The sequence below is a fragment of the Macaca thibetana genome, chromosome 14, assembly GCF_024542745.1.
Source record: "Macaca thibetana thibetana isolate TM-01 chromosome 14, ASM2454274v1, whole genome shotgun sequence".
In the NCBI taxonomy this organism is placed as follows: Eukaryota; Metazoa; Chordata; class Mammalia; order Primates; family Cercopithecidae; genus Macaca; species Macaca thibetana.
In genome coordinates, this window is record NC_065591.1 from 3,606,352 (window position 1) to 3,632,335 (window position 25,984).

A 25,984-nucleotide genomic window follows, 5' to 3' on the forward strand; every position below is an offset into this window, starting at 1 on the left:
GCAGGTCTTGAACTCCTGGGCTCAAATGATCCTCCTGCCTTGGCTCCCAAAGTGCTGCGATTGCAGACATGAGCCACTGAACACAGCCTCTAATTGTTGCTTTAATTTGCAGTTTCCTAATGACATACAGTGTGCAGCATCTTCTCATGTCTGAGTTTGCCATCTGAATATCTTCTGTTGTGAGGTATCCATTTAAATATTTTATCCTTCTTTTAGTTGGGTGGTTTGCTTGCTTGTTGGTGAGTTTTAAGGGTTCTCTGTATATTTTGGCTACAAGTATTTTATATGCTTTTCACAAACATTTTCTGCCAGTCTGAGCAGCAGCATTTTTTACATTAAATCTATTAACCCGCACAATGGCCAGGAGGCAATTTTTTTTTTTCCGAGACGGTGTCTCGCTCTGTCACCCAGGCTGGAGTGCAGTGGCACTATCTCGGCTCACTGCAAGCTCCGCCTCCCGGGTTTACGCCATTCTCCTGCCTCAGCCTCCTGAGTAGCTGGGACTACAGGCGCCCGCCACCTCGCCCGGCTAGTTTTTTGTATTTTTTCAGTAGAGATGGGGTTTCACCGTGTTAGCCAGGATGGTCTCGATCTCCTGACCTTGTGATCCGCCCGTCTCGGCCTCCCAAAGTGCTGGGATTACAGGCTTGAGCCACCATGCCCAGCCAGGAGGCATTTTTAAACAAACTTTTCATTTTAGAACAGTTCTGGACTTACAGAATAAGTGCCAAGATAGTACAGAGAATTTCCGTATATCCTACACCCAGGTTCCCCCCTTATCAGCATCTTACTCCAGTTTGGTACGCTTCTCACAATTAGAGAACGAATATTGATGCATTATTATTAACTGAAGTCCACATTTTTTTTCTTCTCTCATTAGCATTTATCTGCTGGTCCTTTTCTGTCCCCAGGCCCCACCCCGGTTCCCACACAACGTTCCCTCGTTCGTCTCCCTGGGCTTCTCTGGGCGGTGACCGTTTCCCAGGCTCTCCCTGTTGGTGATGACCTGGACAGTTTCAGAGGAGGACTGGTCAGGTGTCTGTAGGGTGCCCCTTATTGGGATCCATCTGGTGTTTTCACAATTAGACAGGGCTGTGGTTGTGGGGAGGAGGAGCACAGAGGGAAATGCCTTTCTCATCGCCCGGTGCCGAGGGCCTGTCCTGTTGGCATGGCTCATCGTGGGCGATGCTGCCCCCATCTCCTGGCTGAGCTTGTGTGCATCAGGTTTCCCCACGGAGAGATGCTCCCATTTTTCCCTTTTCCACACTGTGCTCTCAGAAGGAAGCCACTGTACACAGCCCACGCATAAGGGGTCGGGGGAATGGAGGCTACACGCCACCACCTGAGGACAAAGAAGTGATGCGAATTGCTTGGAATTTGTCTGCATTGCAAGATCGGCCCCTTCCTCCCATTCACTTTTGAATCCCTTGCTTACTTCTATCGATGTGGCTGCACTCACTTTCTGGTTGACTTATAACCCAGCTTTATCTATTCTGTTCCTTTTGCCTTTAGTCTTACAGACTCCATTCATGTCTGGAGCTACCGAGGTCAGCAGTTCTTTCCCCATCCCTTTCAGTGAGGTTGTTTCCTACACCTGTGATACGTCTGTGGTCTTCTTTCACGTGATGGTTTCCTTCTGAGCATCCCCAGCCTCCTGAACTATCATCTTCTAAAAAACCTGCTGGAGGCCCCCCAGCCCTTTGGGGAAAGAGCTGGGTTTTGTTGACACCAGTCACTCCCCCTCATAGGAAGAATTGCTTGCCCAGTCATTTGATTTTTGCAGCCCCATTGATCTTGGACACTAGGATGCACCCAGGAGCACACACACATGGATATGCACACAAGCATGCACACACACAGAGGCATGCACACGCAAACATGCACACAGGCATGCAGACACATAGAGGCATGCACACACAGAGGCATGCAGACACATAGAGGCATGCACACACACAGGCATGCACGCACACACAGGCATGCATGCACACACAGGCACGCACACACAGGCATGCATGCACACACAGGCATGCACACACACACAAGCATGCGCACATACAGCCATGCACACACACAGGCATGCACACACACACACAGGCACGCACACACACAAGCATGTGCACATACACCCAGGCATGCACACAGGCATGTACACACACAGACAGGCACACAGACATGCACACACACAGAGGCATGCGCGCGCACACACAAGCATGCACACATACACACAGGCATGCACACACAGAGGCATGCATATACACACAGGCATGCACACACAGGCATGTGCACACACATACAGGTGTGCATATATAAAGGCAGGCACACACAGGCACGCACACACAGGCACACACACAGGCACACACACAGGCATGCACACAGGCACACACAGGCATGCACACATACACGTAGTCATGCACACACACACAGAGGCATGCACATGCATACACAGGCATGCACACACATACAGGCATGCACATGCACACACAGGCGTACATACACACAGGCATGCCCACACACACAGGCATGCACACACGCACACAGGCACGCACACAGGTGTGCACATATACACCAGCGTACACATGCTCCAGCCTGCACTGCCCTGTGCCCGCTGGGTAGCAGCAGCTGTCTTAAACACTTACACTCCTCCTGCCTCCTACCCCCCCACCCCCCCATTGCTGTGCTACCTCCCAGTGTCAGGACAAAGAGCTGTGGCTAGTGCCCTCCTGCTGCGCTTCCAGGAGCCCCCACTTCTCAACTTTTCGAAGCACATCTGCTCATCCTTGGAGCCACCTGGCTGCTGGGCAGCCTCTAGTTGGAGGGTCTGCATGTCTCTGAGGTTATCTCAAAATATTACAGATGTTTTTACTCCCACCCATTGTTCACGTTGAGGGAGACTGGGGCCACTTCTGAGGTTATGCTTGTTGAGCTTCCAGTCTTCCTAGCTGGGGAAGACAGGAAGCCTGCTTTTCACATGGAGAGGGGATGAATGAAGATGCTGTCGTGTCTACACACGGCACACTCCTGACGTGGAGGGGTTAAGCCTGTGCATCTCACCACGAAGTGGCAAGCTGCAGAGTGGTTCCTAGGGTGAATTTTAAAAGTCCTCAGGATGGTACCCATTTGTGGATAAGTAAACATCAGAATTAAAAATAGATGGGAATAGTCAGTGCACACTCGCGAGGCAGGTGCCCTTTCTGGGATGGAGGGTGGTGGGAAGGGGTGAGGGGTCAGCAAGGCACACCCCCCGTGGAAGGCATCCGAAGTCTTCCGTCACTGGAATGTGCTTCGAGACCGAGTGAATATTCACTGTTGGTGTTTCTGGGTCATGGGAACTTGCGTGTTGTCCTGGTACTCTGTGCACTTTTCTGGAACATTAAGAGCCTCTCATATGAACCACAGCAAAATAGTTCCTCATGCTTAGCAGTGGCCATGGTGAGCCCATTAGGAAGATGAAGATGGATGGAAAGATTTGTTGTCATAGATACTGATGTCCTTAGCCGCGCTCAGCTGCAGACTGGTTCAGGGTCATCTGCACGGGACCCTTGTCCCTACAAAGGCAGGCGGCATCCTTCTGTCTGCTGGGCCCCTGCCCTCCCTCCTGGGTCATCCTGCACCGCGTTGATGAAGGAAAGTTTCCACTTACCCAGATCGGGAGCTCCAGGGGGCACGGACTCCGTGTCTTATCTGTGTGTGTGCCCCTGCAGCCCATGGCTGGCATCTCCTAAGATGCCCGTAAATGTGACATTGAATGAGGAAGGGTGGCTGTGTGCCTTTCCCGTCTCTAACGAGGGCTTTAGTCCTTCACTTCTCCTGTACGGGAAGCACCCAGATGGCACAACAGGATTCTGCGTACTCAGAGGGAAGGGCACCGGGGCAGCCTCTTGGACTGTGGCCCACACAGCAGTCCCGTTGAATCCCTGCCTCTGCCACTCCTGTGATCCGCGCGTGACCCTGTGTGTCACTGCATCGCATGGGGTGCCTGAGCCACACTAGGCAGTGTGTCTGGACTCTTGGGGTTCCCGGGTGGTGGGAGCTGTAAACAGCCTGGAGGTGGTGGGGGGTGGGGGCAGTTCTTTCAGCTTAGTTTTGGGCATCTGAATATGGCTGTGTGAGCGGTGTGACAAATGTTGGTTCTAAAGTGTGTGTGTTTGGGTTCCTCAGAGACCCCCCTGACCTTAGCCGCTCAGCTGGACAACGTTGTGGAGGTCATCAAAGCTCTCAGAAATGGCGGGGCTCACCTGGACTTCCGTGCCAAAGATGGGATGACCGCCCTGCACAAAGCTGCGCGAGCGAGGAACCAGGTTGCCCTGAAGGTAAACCCGGGCCCATCTTACGTGGGTGCAGCCCCCTGCTCTGTCTGATCCCCGGCAGCTGCCCCATCCCATCCCTGCAGTGCCCACCCTAGGGGGTCCGTGCACAGTGTTTGGCCCACCCTAGGGGGTCTGTGCACAGTGTTTCGGCCGGAGCTTGGAAGTGAAGCCAGGTTTCAGGTTTTCCTGTTCTCTCTCCTGGGTGTCGATGCTTTGAGAATTCGTGGTTCCCAAAAAGTCATCTTTCACCTTCTATTCAGTCAAGGGACTTGTGTTTTCGACCCATAAGGCCAGTGCTGAACCCCAGCCCCATCCACAGGGAGACTCACGATCATGAGAGTAGCACCAAGCAGGTGGTGTTAAGCCATTCCTGAGAATCCGCCCCCATGAGCCATCACCTCCCACCAGGCCCCACCTCCAGCACTGAGGGTTACGATTTAAATTGACATTTGGGTGGGAACGCAGAGCCACACTGTACCTGTTGGCTTCCTCGGAAATCAGGAGCGTTCTTGAAGATGCGATGCTTGCTAGGTTTGCCACCGTCGCGTGCAGATTGAGGTGGTTTTCCACTGGGCATGTAGGTTAAACCATGTACCTTTTCTCTCTTCGGCACATGCTGCTGTCACTGTATTGCTGCCCATGCCATACCACGGCACAGAATGTTGGCCAGGCCGAGGATGGGTCTGAGTGCTGCAGGTCTCCTCATCTGAACAACAGTCTGCCCTGCATTTCTGGACACTGTTTGCTATTTCAGAACTAGAAATGTTACTGTCTAAAGTTATACCCCCCCACTTTTTTTTTTTTGAGACTGAGCTTCGCTCTTGTTGCCTAGGCTGGAGTGCCATGGTGCAATCTAGGCTCACTGCAACCTCCACCTCCCAGGTTCAAGCGTTTCTCCTGCCTTAGCCTCCCAAGTAGCTGGGATTACAGATGCCTGCCACCATGCCAGCTGTTTTTTTGTATTTTTCGTAGAGATGGGGTTTTGCCATGTTGGCCAGGCTGGTCTTGAACTCCTGACCTCGGGTGATCCGCCTGCCTCAGCCTCCCAAAGTGCTGGGATTACAGATGTCAGCCCCCACACCCGGCCAAGTTATACTCTTCTTAATTCTGGGGAGCCCAGGAGAAGCACTGGGTACTCAGGGTGTGGGTTGCTTTGGCCTGTGGGAGGGTGGTCCTGGTGCTTCTTTCCTGATTGCCTCACTCTGCAAAAGGGGTCATGAGACCAATAACAACAGATTTTGATTTTTTTTTCCCTAGACTCTTTTAGAGCTTGGTGCATCCCCGGATTATAAAGACAGTTACGGCCTCACCCCCCTGTATCACACGGCCATCGTCGGAGGTGATCCCTACTGCTGCGAGCTTCTCCTGCATGAACATGCCACCGTGTGCTGCAAAGATGAGAACGGCTGGCACGAGATCCACCAGGTACGTGGGCCTGCTCCTCCAATCTGTCGTACCCACGAACCGACCTTCCCTTCTCCTCCGATCCCCCAGATGATCAGGGCAGCCCGAAGGTTAGATCCTACCTTCGGGTATTTTGTTTAGTTTGCCCAGAGTTCCTAAAAATACGTGAATTGAAAATTATTTTAAAATGTGAATACCAGTATTTGAAAACAGACACATTTGCATAGAAATAGACATTTCTGACTTCTCTGGAGAAACCGGGAGATTAGGCAAGGCTGCTGAGTTTCTGCACAGCACGAGTGCCCGGCAGTTATGGGGTAGACGCCGCCTTCCTAGAAGCCCTGCGCTTTCCAGGTTCCCACCGTCCTGACAGGGCAGGATACCAGAAAGCACTGGTGTTTTAGCCCCAGTGTTTTCTGAGTACAGGTGAACCCCAGGAAGGCCTGATTTGCATGCACAAGGGGCATGTTTTTCAGGCCCCACCTTGCAACAGTTGGATTAGGAGATAGGTCAACCGTGGTCTTGGCAAGAAACAGATTTTTACCTGTTATCTGCAGTGGAAAGTCTTTACCTGATCAGATAGGGGTGTGGACGGGGTTAAAGGCTGAGGCCCCCATAGAAGAGCAGTCTTGGGGAGCCATCAGCACCTGTGAGCTGACGGGCAGGGAGAGGAGATGGTGCTCCCGGGAGCAGGAGAGCTGGGGCTGAGGAGGGAGGGGGCCCCCAGGCCCATGTCAGGAAGGACTCAGGGAAGGAACGCCTGCCTCTCTTCCCTTGGCTGAGCCCTGCCAGAGTCGGAGGACAGTGAGGGAGCTCAGAGGTGCAGGCTGGAGGCCAGGGTCTCCAGGCAGAGGCGTGAGGTGGGTCAGGGAGAGTTGATGGGGCCTGTCTACCCAGGAGGTCAAGAGGAGGCTCTGGAATAGCAAGGGGAGGTCAAGGACAGAGGGCCCTGAGCTGGTTTCTTGTTGGTCCTCTGCACAGTGACTGCCATGGCTTCTCCGGCTACCTGTGTGTTCTCCTCGGCCATCGCCACCTTGCACACCTGTAAGGGAGGTTATGCACGCCGCCCACTGTGGTCAGAGTGGGCAGTGGGGGTGCCAGCAGGCCCCACCCTCCCTGGGCTTTCCTTGTGCTAGGTCAGTTCTGGTCGATCTTCAGCCCTGCAGGCTGGAGAAGCCCCTGTTCCCCCCGAGGTGTGAGTAGGGATCTGTGCAGCTGCTCAGGGTAGCCCCAGGCCTACACCCAGGCCAGAGCTCTCGGGAGCAGGAGCAGTGAGATTTCTTGTCGTTCTTGTGCTTTTTTTTGTGGAAAAGGAAAATAATTTTCCCCTGTGATCATTAATGTTATGTGTCAACTTCGCTAGGCTGTAGCTCCTAAATATTTGATCGAACAATATTCTGGAAGTTGCCGAGAAGGTGTTTTTTAAGGTGGGATTAACATTTGAGTCAGTGGACTGTGAGTTAAGCCAATGACTCTCCAAATGTGGGTGGGCCCCATCCAATCAGTTGAAGCCCTTACGAGAAAAAACACTGAGATCCCAAGAGAGAAGGAATTCTGCCGGAAAAAGACTCCAGATTCCCACTGAACTCTGCCCTGGGTCTCCAGCCTGCCCTGCAGATTTCAGACTTACCTCTTCCATGACTGCATGAGCCAACTCTTTAAAATATTTCCATCTTTAATTTTATGTGTCTATTTTAAACTTTAAACTTAAAAATTCTCTGTGTGCATATACATATGTAACATGTAAGTGTATACATGTACAAACACACACACATACACAGGTTGTGTTTCTCTGGAGAACACCGGCTGATACCCTCTGAATGTAGAAGCAGCAGGACACACACACACACACACACACACACACACACACACACACAGAGGTTCTGTTTCTCTGGAGAACCCTGGCCGATACACCCTGAATGTAGAAGCAGCAGGACATGGACACACACACACACACACACACACACACACACACACACAGAGGTTCTGTTTCTCTGGAGAACCCTGGCCGATACAGCCTGAATGTAGAAGCAGCAGGACACACACAGACACACACACACACACACACAGGTTCTGTTTCGATGGATAACCCTGGCTGATACACCTGGAATGTAGAAGCAGCAGGTCACACACAGACACACACACAGGTTCTGTTTCTCTGGAGAACCCTGGCTGATACACCTGGAATGTAGAAGCAGCAGGGCGCACACACACACACATTGGTTGTGTTTCTCCGGAGAACCCTGGCTGATGCAACCTGAATGTAGAAGCAGCAGGACATGGACACACACACACAGGTTCTGTTTCTATGGACAACCTTGGCTAATACACCCTGAATGTAGAAGCAGCAGGACACACACACACACACACACGTTGTGTTTCTCTGGAGAACCCTGGCTGATACAGCCTGAATGTAGAAGCAGCAGGACAGACACAGACACACACAGACACACACACACAGGTTCTGTTTCTCTGGAGAACCCTGGCTGATACATCTGGAATGTAAAAGCAGCAGGGGACACACACACACACACACACACACACACACACACACACACACACACGTTGTGTTTCTCTGGAGAACCCTGGCTGATATACCTGGAGTGTAGAAGCAGCAGGACACACACAGACACACAGACACACACAGGTTGTGTTTCTCTGGAGAGCCCTGACTGATACACCTGAATATAGAAGCAGCAGGGGACACACACACACACACACACACACACACACACAGGTTCTGTTTCTCTGGAGAGCCCTGGTTGATACACCCTGAATGTAGAAGCAGCAGGACACACACACACACACACACACACACACACACACACACACACACACACACACACACAGGTTCTGTTTCTCTGGAGAGCCCTGGTTGATACACCCTGAATGTAGAAGCAGCAGGACACACACACACACACACACACACGTTGTGTTTCTCCGGAGAACCCTGGCTGACACACCCTGAATGTAGAAGCAGCAGGGGAATTCTTGCAGAGCACTAGGGAGCTTTTTGGGTTGGGGGAGCTGCTTCCCCGCCTCAGTCTCCTGCCCTGCCCTTGCTTTTTCCCTGGATTAAACTTGCCAGTGTTTCTGTCCTTGCTCCCTCTTCCTTCCTCCCCTTGACCTCTTCTCCCTTTGTCAACCAACAGTTCCAGCCTCAGATGGCCCTGCCATCCCACGGCTGTGTGTCAGGCCTGGCCCTTCTGAGCCTCTCCACAGCATCTGACCCTGGCCACGCTCATTCCCCTGGCACCCTCCTCATTTGTGTCTGAGCTGTTTCAGGGGGTCCCCAAGAGGTCTCCCGGCCTGAGCCTGACCACGCTCGCCTCTTCACGCCTGACCCACTTCCAAGCATTCTGGCTGCACCGCAGACCCCACCTACTGCCGGTGCTCATTCAGCCACAGACGTCGTCTACTGGGTGTGATCCTCAGCGACGTGTCTCAGTGTCCTGAACACACAGCCTGCAGCAGTGAACAGAAATGCCTGATGCAAGCCCCTGGTGTTCCCTTGTGGGGAAACCAGATGTGAGACAGAAAGACTAACATAAATTACACATACACACACACACACGTACATACAGGTCCATGTGTGTGTGGACATGCTTCTGAGCAGGCCTGGCAGTGTTCTGTGTTTCTGGGCACTGGTGCCTCTTGGGTTCACGCCGTGGCCATGCAGACGCTCACGCCCTGAGACACGGCTCCGTTCCTCTGCCCATCTCCTCTCCTTGCTGCGCTTGGCTGTCAGCTCTGTGCTGGTGTTTTCAAGACCAGGCCCGTCCACACGGTGTGTGCTTCGGCTCCTGTTGAGGATGTGGAAGAGGCAGTTCCCGAAGGAGAATCCCGCCTGCGTTGGGAGCTGTCCCAAGCTTCCAAGGTGACCTGCTTGGAAAGGGGCAGTTCCTGGGACTGCCAAAGCTCTAATGAGCTTGGTTTTTAAAACTGACTAGGCTGATTTGAGGTCAAGGTCAAGTTCAGCACGAGGGGAGGCTCCTGGTGGGGTGGTGCAGTCACCCACGAGACATTTCCACCAGCAGACGTGGCTGGGCGAGGGGTGGGAGTCGTGGCACCCTGAGCACCCACGTCCTTCTCAAGTCTCACAAGGTCTCTGCCTAACAGCTGCTGGCCCCAGGGGACAAGACTGAGTTGTGAGTCTCTAAGAGACATGGATGTTGGGGACGTCCCTCCCGCCTGGCCAAATGGAGAATGAGTTATGTGTCTTGTTCTCAGTCAACTCTAAGTCGGTGATTCACATGAACAGAACTGTCATTTGATGTCACTGGATGACACCATGGAACCCACTCGCTGTTGCTTCTGTATTCACGGGTGATAGGGTTCTCCAGAGAAACAGAACCAATAGAGTGTGCACATGTGTGCGTGTGTGTGTGTGTGTGTACAGATACAGAATTTTTTTAAATAGAAAGTGTTTTTGAGGAATTGACTCATGCAATCATGAAGCTGCAAGTCCAAAATCTGCAGGGCAGGCCGGAGACCCAGGAAGAGTTGATCCCGCTGTGTGGGTCCTGTTCGTCTCTGGCGGAATCTTTTCCTCCTCAGGGGACCTCAATCCTCTTTTCCCCTTCAAGAGTTGAAGGCTCTTGAGGCCTTCAGCTGATTGGATGGGGCCCACCCACATTATGGAGAATCATCGACTCAGTTGACTGATTTTGAAAGCAGTCACTGACTTCATGAAGACGGGAGCGCGCCCGGAAGAGGAACGTTTAAATTCACGTTTCCTTTAGTGAATGAGCCCCTCCAGGCACAGGACAGAGGCTTTGTAAAAACAGTCAAATGTGGCTGGGTGTGGTGGCTCACACCTATAATCCCAGCACTTTGGGAGGCTGAGGCAGGTGGATTACCTGAGGCCAGGAGTTCGAGACCAGCCTGGCCAACATGGTGAAACCCCGTCTCTACTAAAAATACAAAAAGTAGCCAAGTGTGGTGGTGCAAGCCCGTAATTCCAGCTACTCGGGCGGCTGAGGCATGAAAATCACTTGAACCCGGCAGGCGGAGGTTGTAGTGAGACGATATCATGCCACTGCACTCCAGCCTGGACAACAAGAGCGAAACTCCAACACACACACACACACACACACACACACACACACACACACACACACACACACACACACACACACACAACACAAAGAAAGAAAGAAAACCCAGCTAAATGCGTATGGGACCCGAAGCTCGCTTGTTCTCTGTGAGAATGCCTGCTTGAATTAGTGTTTTCCAAACGTGTCCTCCCTTTAGACATCAGTGCTCTGGTTGCGTTGCTGTTTTCTTTTAGAACTCTGAAAGTGTGAGTGCAGGCTAAAACCTCCTTAAACGTGGAGTAGTTCACAGAGCCCCAAATCCAGCTGTCAGCCCTTTTGCCAGAATAGCCGCTGTGTCTCAACTTTGGGGATTCCTGGAGATCCGTCCTTTCCCCTCCCATCCCCTCCCTGTGTCCTTTTTCCTGCCCTCTCTCCCAACCAGGCAAATGTCTCCAGGCCCATCTCTCCAGCTGGCCCTGGGATGGAGGTGACGGTGGAGGCTGGCAGGAGCCCTGGCCATTAGTCACTCACTGCAGCTCTCAGCTGTGACTCCTGGCCTGCCAGGGGCAGGGTTCCGTCCCTGAGGGCCTTCGCTTGCATTCAGAGCCTGGCTGTCCCAGCGCCACCTGGCCACCTCGGTCCCATGGCCTGAGCCTGTGCAGCTGCACTGGTACCTCGGAGGCATGAGCTCCAGGGCGGTGCACCTGCTCTGGCCTCAGCTTGGAAAATGTGGAGCAGGGTTTGGAAAGCCAGCCGGGTGCGTTCACTGCCCTCTAGTGGTGTGCCGGCTATTCAAGAAAGACTGGGAAACCCATTTTCTCCCCTGCTAAAGAATCTTGGTGATGATGTGAAGAACTTTGCCTTTGCGAGCCTCGTCTCGTTCACGTGCAGGGCCCTTGTGCCTATCAGATGATAAGGGATGGAGCAGATAAGGGATGGGTGCGGGTGCCTTGCACGGGCCTGCAGGAGCAGTGAACAGCGCCGTCTGCCTCCCAGATCATCCTCATCAGCCTGGCATTTACCCTGCCACGTGGCCCAGTAAATGCCACAGTGCAGGTCTCAAGTCTATCTCTAGCAGAGTCTCTTCCTTCTCAGGGGACCTCAGTCTTAAGGCCTTCAATGGATTGGATGGGACCCACTCCACATTATGGAGAATCATCTGCTTAACTCCAAGTCTACTGATATTTATGTTTATATTTATATTTGAGATGGAGTCTCACTCTGTTACCTGAGACCTGGGGTGGAGTGAGGTGATCTTGGCCCACTGCAACCTCTGCCTCCCAGGTACACGCGATTCTCTTGCCTCAGCCTCCCAAGTAGCTGGGATTACCGGCGTGCGCCACCATGCCCAGCTAATTTTGTATTTTTAATAGAGACAGGGTTCACCATGTTGGCCAGGCTGGTCTCGAACTCCTGACCTCAAGTGATCTGCCTGCCTCAACCTCTCAAAGTGCTGGGATTACAGGAGTGAGCCACCGCGCCTAGCCCAAAGTTTACTGATTTTGACAGCTGTCATTGACATCATTAAGACAGGAGCGCTCCTGGACGAGGAACGTTTAATTTCAGATTTCCTTTAATGAACGAACCTTTCCAGGTACATGACAGAGGCTTCTCTTTGTAAAAATGGCCAAATGTGGCCGGGCGCGGTGGCTCAAACCTGTAATCCCAGCACTTTGGGAGGCCGAGATGGGCGGATCACGAGGTCAGGAGATCGAGACCGTCCTGGCTAACACGGTGAAACCCCGTCTCTACTAAAAAATACAAAAAACTAGCCGGGCGAGGTGGCGGGCACCTGTAGTCCCAGCTACTCGGAGGCTGAGGCAGGAGAGTGGCGTAAACCCAGAAGGTGGAGCTTGCAGTGAGCCGAGATCCGGCCACTGCACTCCAGCCTGGGCGACAGAGCCAGACTCCGTCTCAAAAAAAAAAAAAATAAAAAATAAAAAAAATAAAAATAAAAAAAATAAAAAAAAATAAAAAAAGAATGGCCAAATGTGTGTAGGACCCGTAGCAATTTGGGGGCATTCATTGTCCTGAGCTGCTTTAATTGCACTGTGATTCTGTATCCTCAGAGCTGGTTACTTCTCGTTGCTGTTTCTCATATGAGTTCACAGGCCCAGAGAGGGCAGGTAATTTGCCCAAGGCCACGGAGCAAGCAGTCGGCTGAGCTGGGATCGCTCCCAGCCTGTCTCATACCAGAAACCTGGTTCTCTGTGCTGCCTGTAGGGTTCTCACATCCAAACCACTCACAGCACGTCTGTGGCAGAACAAATTACAGGGGCAGGTGGGTTTTCCTGGACTCACTGGGCTGTGCCTGGCTCTGTGCTCTCAGGAGAAGCACCTCTGAGCTCTCAGGCTGATGGGCTCTGCATTTAAAGTCTATGTCTCCGTTCTAGCACCTGGAGAATGGACAGCCCTGTCCCAGGGTTCTGGCTGTTCATGGTGTGGGAGAGCCTGCGTGGCCACAGCCAGGCCTGGTCACAGCTGCTACAGGTGCACTCCAGAGTTCCCCAGGTCGCTGCTTTCCGGTCATGGTCTCAGGCCGGGTGCATGTGGCCTAAGGACGCATTTCAGATCCACCTTCCACTTCATGCAGTGGGGATATGCCCCGTCCCCACAGGCTGATGTTAGAAGAGCCTTTTTTGAGCTCAGGCTTTCTGCAAATTATCTTAAAAGTTGTTATTCAAATTACCCTTTTTTTTTTGGATTACCAAAAATATACCCTTGCATGATGGAAATCTTGGAAAATACAAAGAAGTATAAAGAAGCAGGTTAAGAAACACCCCAATGCATTCCCACAATCCAAGGACATCAGGGATCAGATTTGGGGGTATTCATTCTGTATTTTTAATTGGTGAAGACTTTTACATCCACCGTGCAACGTCACAGCACAGTGGCCCTGGCCAGAGCGGGTGTGGTCCTAGAGAGGATGCCGCTTGGTGAGGGATCCAGACGCTGTGTTTCCACGTGCTGAACTCTGGTGCCTGCCTAGGGGCAGAGCCTGGCTCCCTCCCTCCCTCTCTGAGTTTGACTCAGTATCTTTGGGATGAGGGAATCTCCTCCTCATGCTGTCTGTTGGCCATACTCTGGCCTGGGTGTTATGCAGCCTGGGGTTGCAAACCCACCTCATTGCTCACTGGGTCACCCAGTGGTGCCGCACCCTCTCTGGGCTTGTGTGCTAATCTCTCAGGTTGGCTGAGTAATAATTTGCAGAGCTCTGGAGACAGCTAATGACAGAATTCACGTGAGGCACTTTCTGCAGTGCCCAGCACCGACCAGGTACTCAAAAAATGTCCCCATCATTATTGTCATCATCTGTCCCCACATCATCATCCTCATTATCATCATGTGGTCACGTCCAACGTCATCATTAGAAGTAATGCATTAGGCTGGTGAGCATTAGAAATAATACGTTAGGCTGGGCACAGGGGCTCACACTATAGTCCCAGCACTTTGGGAGACTGAGGCAGGCAGATCACTTGAACCTAGGAGTTCAAAACCAGCCCAGCCAACAGGGCAAAACTTGTCTCTACCAAAAATACAAAAATTAGCGGGGTGTGGTGACACATACCTGTAATCCCAGCTACTTGGGAGGCTGAGGTGGGAGGATCACATGAGCCCTGAGGTGGAGGCTGCAGTGAGTCGAGATCGTGCCACTGCACTCCATCCATCCTGGACAACCATAATGAGAGCCTGTTTCAGAAGGGGGAAAAAAACTAAATAATCTGTTGTATTCAGAGAGTGCCGACCACATCTGCTCCCAGCCCCTCGTTTGATTTTCCCCCATCGTGTGATGGGTGTGGCATCAGTCTGAATGTTGTTACTGGCTGCTATTTGTTATTTGTCGCATTTAAATGAAGAGTGTCAGCCTTAAAGAGAGAATTTCGGGCCACAGTGACTTCTCCCCTCCTCCTGCTCCAGGTTGCCTCCTGCCCATCCCTGGCCAGACGCCCTCAGCTCTCGAGCCTCTCCAGGCCCCATGGCGAGGGGACGGGCCCCTGATCCTCCCAGGCCTGTGGGAGGTTCTCTACTGGAGCCCCACGTTATGTTGTTCTGGGTCCAAGCATTCTGGTTACCGTCCCGCCAGGGTGGGACTGTGTGCAGCCCGGCGTGAGCTGCATGGTAGAGATGGGAGTCAATGTTTGAAAAGTTAGCATTTAGGATGGGATGGAGTCACATGGGGTGTGGTCTTCCTTCAGATTGAGGTTTTTCTAGTGTACTATGGCTCCCACCGTGTCCAGGCGCTGAGGTAATCACTGTCCATCTAGGTACTGAGGTGACTGCTGTGTCCAGGCCCCAAGATGACCATTGCTTAGGCGCTGAGATGACCACTGTTCAGGCACCGCGGTGACCCTGTGTCCAAGCCTGGGCTTGGTCACAGAAAGCACAATGCCAGGTAGCACAGGAAGGACCAGTGTGAACAGCGGCCAGGTGGAGAGCCCGGGAGCTCCACAGTGCCAGCCGGGAGTGGCTCATTCTGGCCAGGGGAGGTGGGGGCTGTGTTGGAGCCAGACTGTGGTGCTGGCAGGTGACCCTCAGATCTGGGCAGGTGGCATGCGCTGGCCCTGGTGGTGGGGAGGTGTTGTGAACAGGGTTCTGCCCCTTGGTGCTGGCATGTGCTTGGCAGCCTTGGAACTGTGGCCGAGCCTCACTGTGGGACGTGGGTACTGGCAGGTACTGCACCTTTCCAGGTGAACACCTCCAGGGTGTGAGAGTCTGGAGTCCCTGCCAGGTGGCAGGACCGGAGCGTGGGAGCCCCTCCCCATGTCACTCTGGACCCAGGGCTCAGTGTCTGCCCGTGGGCACGAGTGGCCGAGCCTCTGTGGCCCCGGTGTCTGGAGCCGCAGCAGTGAGCCGTGTTTCGGGGGATCTGCTCTGAATTGACCTGGGAGGTCAGTTCCGTATTCTGAGCCCCTCTTGCCTGGCAAGGTTCTGTTTGGAGAAGGAAGAGAGGCATCCTCTCTCTGAGCCTCCAGAAGGAATGAGGACCCTTGAGTCCCCGTCTTCCCAGTCAGCCCTGACTCCTCAGGGACGTGCGGGGAGCGGAGGAGAGGGGATGGGTGAAGACCCCGAGACCAGCACCCCACGCTCTGCACTTCGGCAGGTCCTCTGTCCTGCCCTGGTGACATAGGTGACATCTTTAAGAGACTTCATCTTTCCAAAAATCACATTATGAGAGCAATGGGCTCCGTGGGGAAGGTGGGCAAGGGCCATAGCTTTATGTGGGAATGCCAGTCATCTCTCCTTTTGGAATTGAGCGTGGCGTCCTTTGTCTGTGATCATTTCAGGCTGAACAGCACACATTAGTAGACCCAAAGAGATTGTGTTCGCTGCATAGGGCTGCCGCCGCAAAGTTCCTCAAACAGTAGACATCATCTCACAGTTCTGGAGGCTGGAGTCCGAGATGAAGGTGTCCAGGGCTGGTTCCTCCTGAGGCCTCTCTCCTTGGCTTGCAAACGCTGCCTTTTCCCTGCGTCCTCACAGGGTCATCCCTCTGTGTGTCTGTGTCCCCAGCTCCTCTTATAAGGATACCAGGCAGACGGGATTAGGGGCCCCCTAATGGTTTCATTTTAACTTAATTGCCTCTCGAAAGACCCTCTTCACATACAACCCCACGCGGAGGTGCTGGTGATGGGGACTCCAACTCATGAATGCTGTAGGGATGCAGTCCAGTCCGCAACACCAACAAAACTGAACTAGCCACTTGTGGTTTGCATCACAGCCCGTCCACTGCCTGCGTTCCTGCGTTCATTCAGGTGCCTTGGCCTCCTCGACTGCTGGGCCAGGAGGAAGACCAGAGCCAGCCTTTGAAAACCGTGGTATGCGGGGCCGCGGAGCAGCCGGTGGCTCAGGCCAGGCGAGGGGGTTTGCCTGTGTTTGGACAAGACGTTGTTTCTCTACTGACGGGCAGCCTGCTTCCTGACCCAGTGAGAGCTGACATGATGTGACTCTTGGTTGTGTGAGCTGTGGTGTCTCCACCTCATGTTACAAGGCATATGCTTTGGGAGAAATGCCTAAGTGTGGTTGGGAACAATTCTCTTTGGGGCACAGAGCCAAGCAGAAGTGGTAGAGGGGGTTTGTCTCAGCCGACCTGTGCTGCTTCCCTGCAGAGAGAGCAGTGACCTCCCCGCCGCTCCGGTTGCTGTGCTGGGCGTTGTACAACCCCAGGTGGCGCCGTTCCTCTTGCCATAGTTTGAGGGCCTGTAGATGTATCGCCAGTGTCCAGCAGGTGGCAGTAAAGGGCTTGAAGGAAGCAGCACCCTTTTTTCTCATTCACACCAAGTCTTGTGGTTGCACAGGGGCGGGTGGGACGCCAGGCATCGCTGGGCAAACAGAGTCTCGAGGGGAGCCATCTCCAGGTGCCCTTGCCCAGGCCTCAGCAGGAGATTCAGAGGCAGCAGACGTGGGTGGAGCCTCCCACACATGCATTTTCCGAAAAACGCCTCAGGAGAGTGGGTACGGGGAGCAGGTGTGAAGGACAGTGTTTTGTCTTTCGTTCCATTACTCTCCACCCTCCTATCACCCTCTCAGCTGTCTCTCAACAGCCAGAGGCCAGACACCCTTTTCAAAATAAGAAAAGGGGGTTAGTGTTGCTTCTCTTGGGGGAGGATGAATTCCTTCCTTTAACGCTTTGGTAGCTTTCAGTATCTTTGTGTCAAGCGAGTCCCTCCCTCCCTCCCTCCCTCCCTCCCTCCCTCCCTCCCTCCCTCCCTTCCTTCTTTATTTATTTATTTTTGAGACAGAGTCTCACTCTGTCGCCCAGGCTGGAGTGCAGTGGCATGATCTCGGCTCACTGCAAGCTCCAGCTCCCAGGTTCATGCCATTCTCCCGCCTCAGCCTCCCAAGTAGCTGGGATGACAGGCACCCACCACCACACCCGGCTAATTTTTTGTATTTTTTAGTAGAGACGGGGTTTCACCGTGTTAGCCAGGGTGGTCTTAATCTCCTGACCTCGTGATCCGCCCATCTTGGCCTCCCAAAGTGCTGGGATTACAGGCATGACCCACCACGCCTGGCCAATTCTTTATTTCTTTTTTATTTATGAGACGGAGTCTTGCTTTGTTGCCCAGGCTGGAGTGCAGTGGCACCATCTCAGCTCACTGCAACCTCCGCCTTCTGGGTTCACGCCATTCTCCTGCCTCAGCCTCCTGAGTAGCTGGGATTACAGGCACCTGCCACCATGCCCAGCTAATTTTTTGTGTTTTTGGTAGAGACAGGGTTTCATCATGTTAGCCAGGATGGTCTCAATCTCCTGACCTCATGATCCACCCATATTGGCCTCCCAAAGTGCTGGGATTACAGATGTGACCCACCGCGCCCAGCCTATTACTTTCTTTTTAAAATTGTAAATGACTATTTCCATTTCCAGCTTATAGAAGAGTTGCAAGAATAGTACAAGGAACTCCCATATGCCCTCCATGCGGAGAGCACATTTGAGTGGTGCTGGTGTCGCAGTAACGTCCCTGATAGAAGAGGATCCAGCCTGGGACCCTGCATGGAGCCTTTCCATCTGGGAGACTTCCTCTGGCTTCCCTTAATTCCCGTGGCTGTGACCGTTTTGAAGATTTTGGGGTGGTCATTTTGCTGGGTTTGCTCGGTGTTTGCTCATGATAGGATCCAGTGTGTGCATTTGGCAGGAATGCCTTAGAAAGGATGCTGTGCTGTCAGCCTCACGTTCTCACAGGGACACATGGGGACCATTCGTCTGGTGCTCACCGTGAAGGTCACGCTGACCACCTGGTCAGGTGGGGTCTGCTGATTTTCTCCTCTTTGGATGCAGGGCAGGCGAGACCCAAAAAGGGGGCTTAGCCGGGGAGGACTCTTGGCTTCACCCAGCAAAGAATTCAAGGGCAGGATGGTGATGTTGGCAACCTTTATTGAAGCAGCTGTGAACAGCAGCAGAGAGCCTGCTCCTTGCAGAGCAGGGCTGTCCCAGAGGCAGTGTGCCCAGAGCAGCAGCTCAGAGGCCATGCTGCACTCACATTTATACCCACTTTTAATTACATGCAAATTATGGGACAGGTTCTGCAGGAATTGCCAGGAAAGGGTGGTAACTTCTGAGTCATCAGGCCATTGCCAGGGAAGGGGGTGGTAACGGCTGGGTGTTGCCATGGCAACAGTAAACTGATGTGGCACACGGATGGGCGTGTCTTATGGAAAGCTGCTTCTGCCGGCCCTGTGTTAGCTAGTGCTCCGTTTGATCCGGTGTCTGAGTCCCGCTTCCAGAGTCGAGTCCCACCTCCTGCCTTACTTTGCTCCTTTGTAATTAATAGATCTTTTTTGGTGATCTTTGAGGCTATGCAAAAATCTGTTTTCTCATACCCCTTTCACCTGACAGTTCTGGCATCCACTGGCCTTTCTTGCCGGAATTATTGCTATCATGGTTGCTAAATGGAGATTTTTTTTTAATCCTACTATTGCTTCTACATTTATTAGCTGGCTTTCTGTTGTAAAGAAAAGCTTTCTCTTCTTGTTTGTTCATTCATGTATTTACAACAAGGCAGACTTGCAGAGTTCTCTTTATTCAGGAGGTAATAATCCATTATTATTATCCCAGTTTTAGCTGGTGGGTGCCCCTCAGGATGGCTCATGTGTCCTCGGGACACAGCCACATTGATTTTTTTTTTTTTTTTTTTTTTTTTTTTACCATTTTCTTAATTTCTGGCACAACAAGTTATATCAGGCTCACCTTGCTCTTTTCCTGCCTCAGGAATCAGCTGTTTCTCCAAGGAGCCTGGTTCTTTTTAGTGTGGAGTGGTATTTAGAAGCCAAGGTGCAGGTGCTTGGGGTGCTGATGGCTGCTCGGCTGTTCCTGTCCCCCACCCTCTCAGTAGGCAGAGTTAGGGATGGGTAGACATGTGGGCATCCATATTCTAATTTTTATTAGTCTGTATATTAAAAATTGTGAGTTTCTACTGATACTCCCATTCCAAGCCAATGCCACAAGGCATGTTCTCATTTTCTCTTGTACTGTATTTGTAACTTCCTTCTTTGAAAGTGAGAGCGCAGCTCCCATTCCCCTTCTTGAGTGTCCTTGTGTGTGCAGAGTCCTGCGTGCAGCCATCTGTGGACCCGTCTGCCCACTATCTGGCTTGGTTCCCCCTCACCCCTTTGCATGGCAGCTGCATCTTCCTCAGCAGGCGCGAGCTCCGTGCCTCAACCACCAGGGGTTAAAACAGAAAGAAGAGACTAGCTGAAATGATGCTTGAAAAAAAAAAAAAAATACTGCTAGTGCTAAGACTGTGGGATTCTCGGTGACTTTTGGTTTTTGTTCAGCACTTTCCTGTATTTCCCGGGTCTGTGTGTTATAAAGCAATGGACATGGGAAAAGTGGAAAATGGAAGCATGCTCTTGGGAATACGCCTACGAGACGTCCGCCTGGAGTCAGCGGCTCCGTTTTCATCTCTTCCCGTTGAGCCTATTTTGCCCTTGCAAGGAAAGAGTGCTCTGGCACCATCTGACTGATGGAACTTACAAGCTCATAAATTCAGATTAACTGGGGGAAGGGGAATAATGAGTGTGGATTAATTGTTCAGTGTCTTTATGCTAACATTAGTTGTCTTTATTGACCACAGAGCAATTAAATTAAGCTGTAACAAAGTGTTGCCTCCCAGAAGTCCTTTGGGGAGTGCCAAATAGCCAGGGATCCTTCAGTTTCAGGAACGCAAATCCCAATGCAAATGGGTGGGTGAGGGGAGGGAATTATGCCTAATCGTTATGTCCCTGAAATTTCAGGGTCAGTTGTAGCTTAGAGGGGTTCAGACAGTGTCATCTTGGCTTTGTGCATGTCTCTTCCTGTCTCCCCTCTTTCTCTTTCTTTCCTTTCTTCCTCTCCCTGCCCCCGTCACACTTCCCTTCTGTGTTGAGGGTCCTAGCAGCTCCAGGGCTCTGTCACTTTTCTGCTCCCCACTCTGGAAGAAAGAAAGAACTTTTCCCCCATTAGTTCTGGTGAATGTTCTAGCTTGGGACATGGCAGCTTCTCTGAGGTCACATGGGCGTCCCTTACTGTGCCTGGGGAAATGGAACCTGATGGCTCCTGCCTGTGTTCTGTGCCTCTGCAGGAGCAGGGTGGGGAGGCCTTTGCCAGACCTCTGAGAGTGGAGCTGGGGTAGCCCCCAAAGGCAAACGCAGGTGCAGTTCCCAGAAGAAGGGGCTGTGGGGCCGGGCAGGTGACAGCAACGAGGTCTGCCACAGGGATCTACTTCATAAATTAATGAGATTTGTGGGAGGCACAGCAATGGTAAATGGAAATTTCTAGTGTCTTTTTTTTTTTTTTTTAAACAGCTCATCCAATTAATAGTTTCAATATCCTCCCTGTCATCTTTCCTCACCTTGCTGAGGTGTAGCTCTTTCTCATGGACCCTGAGAAGGTGAAATTCACCTCTATCTGTCTCAATTAGCAGTAGAGCAGGATTCATGAGAACCCCTTCCTGGGCTACCACGGCACGTACTGCTCTCAGCACCCCTTGGCTGCCTGGGGGTGAGACCTGTTAGGTCAGGACCCACTTTTCTCCAGGTCCAAGGTTGTGGCCACAATGTCGAGCAGTGCGTGGCTGGACAGAGGGCCCTCGTCACCTGTGCGGGGACCTCCCTGGCCCCTGTGAGCTTGGGTGGGGAGGGGTTGCGCTGGCTGACTCAGTGCCCGGCCTCATGTGAGGCCCTGTGGGGTTCTTTGTCCCACGTGATTCTCATCTGAACCCTGCGAGGGTTGAGGGTTGTTCCTGCCTACAGATGAGAATGCACGTAGGTGCCGAGGCGAAAGTTCTGACAAATGGTTCAGGCCTGGGTCTGTTTGACCCCCGGGCCCTGATGGTTCACAAGCCACACGTGTTGTAGTTCTCAGAGAGAAGTTGGTCATACTGCAGGGCTGCCCTACCCCTGTGTCCTGCAACTTACTTAGGAGCTGGACTGCATTAAAGCCATCGTGGGGCCGTCCATCGCACGTAGAAGGACAGGGCTCACTCCTGTGGATACAGCACAGGGAAGAGGCTGTGAAGGCCTCTCCTGGCCATCTCGTGCCGCCTCCCTGGAAGGGGGAGCTTGGGTAACCGAGGCCGGGGCTGAGCCTTCTGGTTTGCATCTCGTGGAGCTGGGCACTGAGGTTGAGAGAAAGACGTCCTGTACCTCTAGGCTCTAGGCCCCCGGATCAGGATGGAAGGAACTTTGAGGCTCCTTCCCAGACCCTCTGTCTCACAGCTGAGCACCAGTCCCCAGTCCCACCATGAAGGTCGTTCTCCCCGATCCACAGCCAGGGGTCTGGCGGTGCTTGCTGACGTCTTTGGAGCCCTTGCCCAGATGGTGGGTGGGGGGTTGGGGTCCGCCCAGGCCCTGCCCTGCCTTGGGGTTCTGGTGGAGCTCCAACCTGACAACCAATAGGTAACATCTGAAAAATTGTAACCCATAGTACTCAGCCTATGAGGAACTGGGGGAGAGACCTGTGCATTAAAGGATAAGCCGAGTGGCTGGTGTACTTTGTGTGTGCATGCGGCTGTCATGGCGGAGGGTTCCTGATTCACAGCCTGGGTTCTGCGTTTCAGGCCTGCAGGTACGGGCACGTGCAGCACCTGGAGCACCTGCTGTTCTACGGGGCAGACATGAGTGCCCAGAACGCCTCGGGGAACACGGCCTTGCACATCTGCGCCCTCTACAACCAGGTGAGTGCTGAGCATGCCTAAAGGAAATAATGTGGACAGAGGTCCATTTCCAAAACAGAGTGCCTTAGATTGGCTTAGGTCAGCAAACTACAAAAGAAACGAAATATACTAAGCCCTTGCTTAAATAGCCAATGCCTGCTTGTCAGCCTGTGCCCTTTAGTTGCCCTCACCCAAACCAAAAAAGTTTAAGATGAAAGTTTACTAGCCTGCAAAATAGCTCGCTTTGTCTGTTCTTACCAGCCTGCCCAGCTACATGGGTCATAAATCAAATACTTAAAAAGCCCCTAAGCTAACTAATATTGCAACACATTGTGGGCTGCAACAAAGCAGTCCTTAAGAAAAGCACCCAAAGCTCCAACCCAACAGCCAATAGGCAACATCTGGAAAAATCGTAACCCATAGTACTCAGCCTATGAGGAACTGGGGGAGGGATCTGTGCACTGAGGGATACACTGCTTGTTGAAACGGTGCTGGGTGTGCCTGCCCATCAGACACCTGATCTTACGAGACCATCAGTAAGAGTCTCACTTTCGCTGTTCTCCGGGTCTCTAAGTCCATTCTTTGGGTTTAAATGGGTAAGTTTGTTTCTCACACGCTGCAGTGGCATGCACCCCAGCCAGCCCTAATCCTGGGGGGCATCGGGAAGGCCTTGCAGGGGGCGTCTCAGGTCATCCTCACCTGCTGCCTCGGTGGGAACTGTTACCCTGTTGTAGAAGGGAGGAAACAGAGCCCCAGGAAAGCAAGGTGAGCATCGCGCTCGCACAGCTGGTGCCAGAACTGGGCGCAGGAATCAGGTCTGGTCAGTGCCGCGCCTCTGCACTGTCCATGCTCCAGAAGATGCGCGAGGAGCCAGCCAGGCTGTCTCGTTCACACTCCGTAGCTGGGATGCAAACTCTGTTCAGTTCTGGAGTCAACCATCTACCCCGTCAGCAGGTCTCTGTGTGGAACATGGAGAGGGGCAGATCAGAGTCATGAGATGGGGAAGGACGTGGCAGACAAAGACTTAGGATAGTTCTGGTACCCCCACCAGGCATGCGTGGCACCATCACATGACAAAAGCAGGCCTTCCGGCCAGGTGCAGCAGCTCACACCTGTAATCCCAGTGCTTTGGGAGGCCAAGGGGAGGTGGATTACTTGATCTAGTTCGAGACTAGCCTGGGCAACATGGTGAGACCCCATCTCTACAAAAAATTTAAAAATTAGCCAGGTATGGTGGCATGTGACTGTGGTCCCAGCTACTCAGGAGACTGAGGTGGGAGCATCACTTGAGCCTGGGGGTTTAAAGCTGCAGCAAGCCGAGATCATGCCACTGCACTCCAGCCTGGGTGACAGAGTGAAACCCTGTCACCAAAATATTTAAAAAGCCAGCCTGGCCAGGCGTAGTGGCTCACTCCTGTAAGCCCAGCAATTTGGGAGGCTGAGGCAGGCAGATTGCTTGAGGTCAGAGTTCAAGACCAGCCTGGCCAACATGGTGAAACACCGTCACTATTGAAAATACAAAAATTAGCTGGGTGTAGTGGCACATGCCTGTAATCCCAGCTACTCGGGAGACGCTGAGGCAAGAGAATTGCATGAACCCGGGAGGTGGAGGTTGCAGTGAACGGAGATAGCGCCATTGCACTCCAGCCTGGGTGACAGAGTGAGACCCCATCTCAAAAAAAAAAAAAAAAAAAAAAAAAAAAAAAAAAAGCAAAGCCTTCCACCACTGTGTGGGACAGATATGCCCCAATGTGCCTTTTCATTCAATGGTAAAATACACATAACCAAAGTATGCCATTTTAACCACTTTTAAGTATGCAGTTCAGTGGCATTAAGTACATTTACATGGCTGTGCAACTGCCCGCCATTCATCTCTGGAACTCTCTTAATCTTGCAAAATTGAAACTCTGTCCCCATCAAACAGTAACTCTCCACTCTCCTCAGCCTCTGGCAACCCCTATTCTACTTTCTGTGCCTATAGATTTTCCTGTGGTAGAGACTTGATATGAGTAGGAGCATAAGGTGTTTGTGCTTTGGTATCTGGCTTATTTCACTGAGTGCAATGTTTTCGAGGTTTGTCCGTGCTGTAGCCTGTGTCGGAATTTTTGGCCCTTTTTAAGCTGAATAATATTTTTAAGCTAAATAATTGTGTGGATTGTGTACGTGGATATCTGTCAAGGGACGCTCGGGTGGTTTCCACCTTTTGGGTGTCGTGGATAACGCAGCTGTGAGCATAGATGTGCAAATATTTGTTCAAGGCCCTGTTTTCATTTCTTTCGGGGAAAAATACCCACAAGTGGAACCTTGATGTGAAAAAGCAAATCATCTTCACACTCTTCCCTGTAAGTACAAGTGTGAGAGCCGAGGATAGCAGGAAATGAATGTGTCTGGGAAACACTGAAGGCTCCGGGGATGTGAGCCCTGCCCTCTGGGAGGCTGAATCCTAAATGACAAGGCCAAGTGCCACCCCGCCCAGTGTGTGCACCGTGGCCTTATGGGGAGGTGAAGCAGCGGGGTGGGGGCCCCTGCTGGTCCCACAGGAGCGGGGAGCCGTGGGGGTCTAAGCGGTGGGGGCGGCCTGTGGAGTGGAGCTGGTGAGAAGGGGCCCTGGGCTCATGGGGCATAGGAGGGGTGCAGGCACTGCTTTAGGAGGACAGGGGGCTGTTTCTCTGTTTCCTAGGTGCTCAAAGTCAGGTTAATTCTTGGACATCACTATTGAAGGACTTCTCCTTTCCTGCCTTTTCTTTTCTCTTTCTCTGATTTCAAGGAACTTCAAATCTGGAGGGTGTTGAGATGCGGGTGCTACACTAAGCAGCAGAGCAGCGTGGGGTGGGAGGGGATGTGGCTCTTTGTCCTGGAGGAACAGAGGGAGATCTCAGAGGAGGAACTCTGCTGGATGCCCAGGGCTGTTTGTGCCGGGGTCCATCCTCTGCAGGCTGTCGGCATTCTCTTCCCATCCCAAAGCAGTGCTCCCATCCTGTTGGCTCACAGTGGCCTCCAGGGTGAAATCTCAAGCCTCATCCTTTACCCAAGCCATTCCCCAGCCCTTCCATGGCTAGTCACCAGCCCAGGCCCCTCCAGCCACTCTGCTGGAGTCCCACTTTGCTTCTGGCTGTTCAATCTTCCTGGATTCTTTGCCCTGGAAAACTCCTATGCATCCTTCAAGACCCTATTCAGACTTCCTGCCCCTGAGTCAAGCCTTCTGCTAATGACTCCCTCACACAGTTGTGTATTTTTCTCTGCAGCCCTTTGCAAGACACAGCCAGGGCAGAATGTCCAGGACCAGGCAGTTACTATGCCTTCCTTGTTTTCTCTGCTGACGCTCCCTTCCCCTTGGGTCTACCTGAGAGGAAGCACGTGTGGATACCATCAGAGGCATAAGCCACCGTCTTTCATACCTGGCACAAGAAAACAGCCAGGCTGGCTGTGGTTGGGTAGCATTTCAGCTGAGCTGTGAGCAGCATTTTACAGAGCTGCTGGCTTCCTCCTCAAGGAAAGCACATTGATGTGGTTTGCATGCAGCTGTGTCCCTAGGTATGCCACGGCGTGTGGATGCTGAAATGTCTGTGTGAGTGTGGAGATTCGTTATTCAGCTGCATTAGAAAAA

At 52.4% G+C, this 25,984-nt stretch overlaps 2 protein-coding genes across 3 annotated transcripts in view; one reads left to right on the top strand and one right to left on the bottom strand.

The window, feature by feature from the left end:
• Positions 1 to 25,984, bottom strand: part of NADSYN1 (NAD synthetase 1) — a 559,458-nt gene that overhangs the window by 350,632 nt on the left and 182,842 nt on the right. The gene's annotated exons all lie outside the window — the stretch shown is intronic.
• SHANK2 (SH3 and multiple ankyrin repeat domains 2) overlaps positions 1 to 25,984 on the top strand; it is a 666,329-nt gene that overhangs the window by 125,172 nt on the left and 515,173 nt on the right. For both annotated transcript variants that reach the window (XM_050758103.1, XM_050758102.1), the window contains exons 7-9: positions 4,159 to 4,310; positions 5,565 to 5,732; positions 22,282 to 22,398. In XM_050758103.1, coding sequence (XP_050614060.1) covers positions 4,159 to 4,310; positions 5,565 to 5,732; positions 22,282 to 22,398 — 437 coding nt within the window. The remainder of the gene's footprint in view (positions 1 to 4,158; positions 4,311 to 5,564; positions 5,733 to 22,281; positions 22,399 to 25,984) is intronic.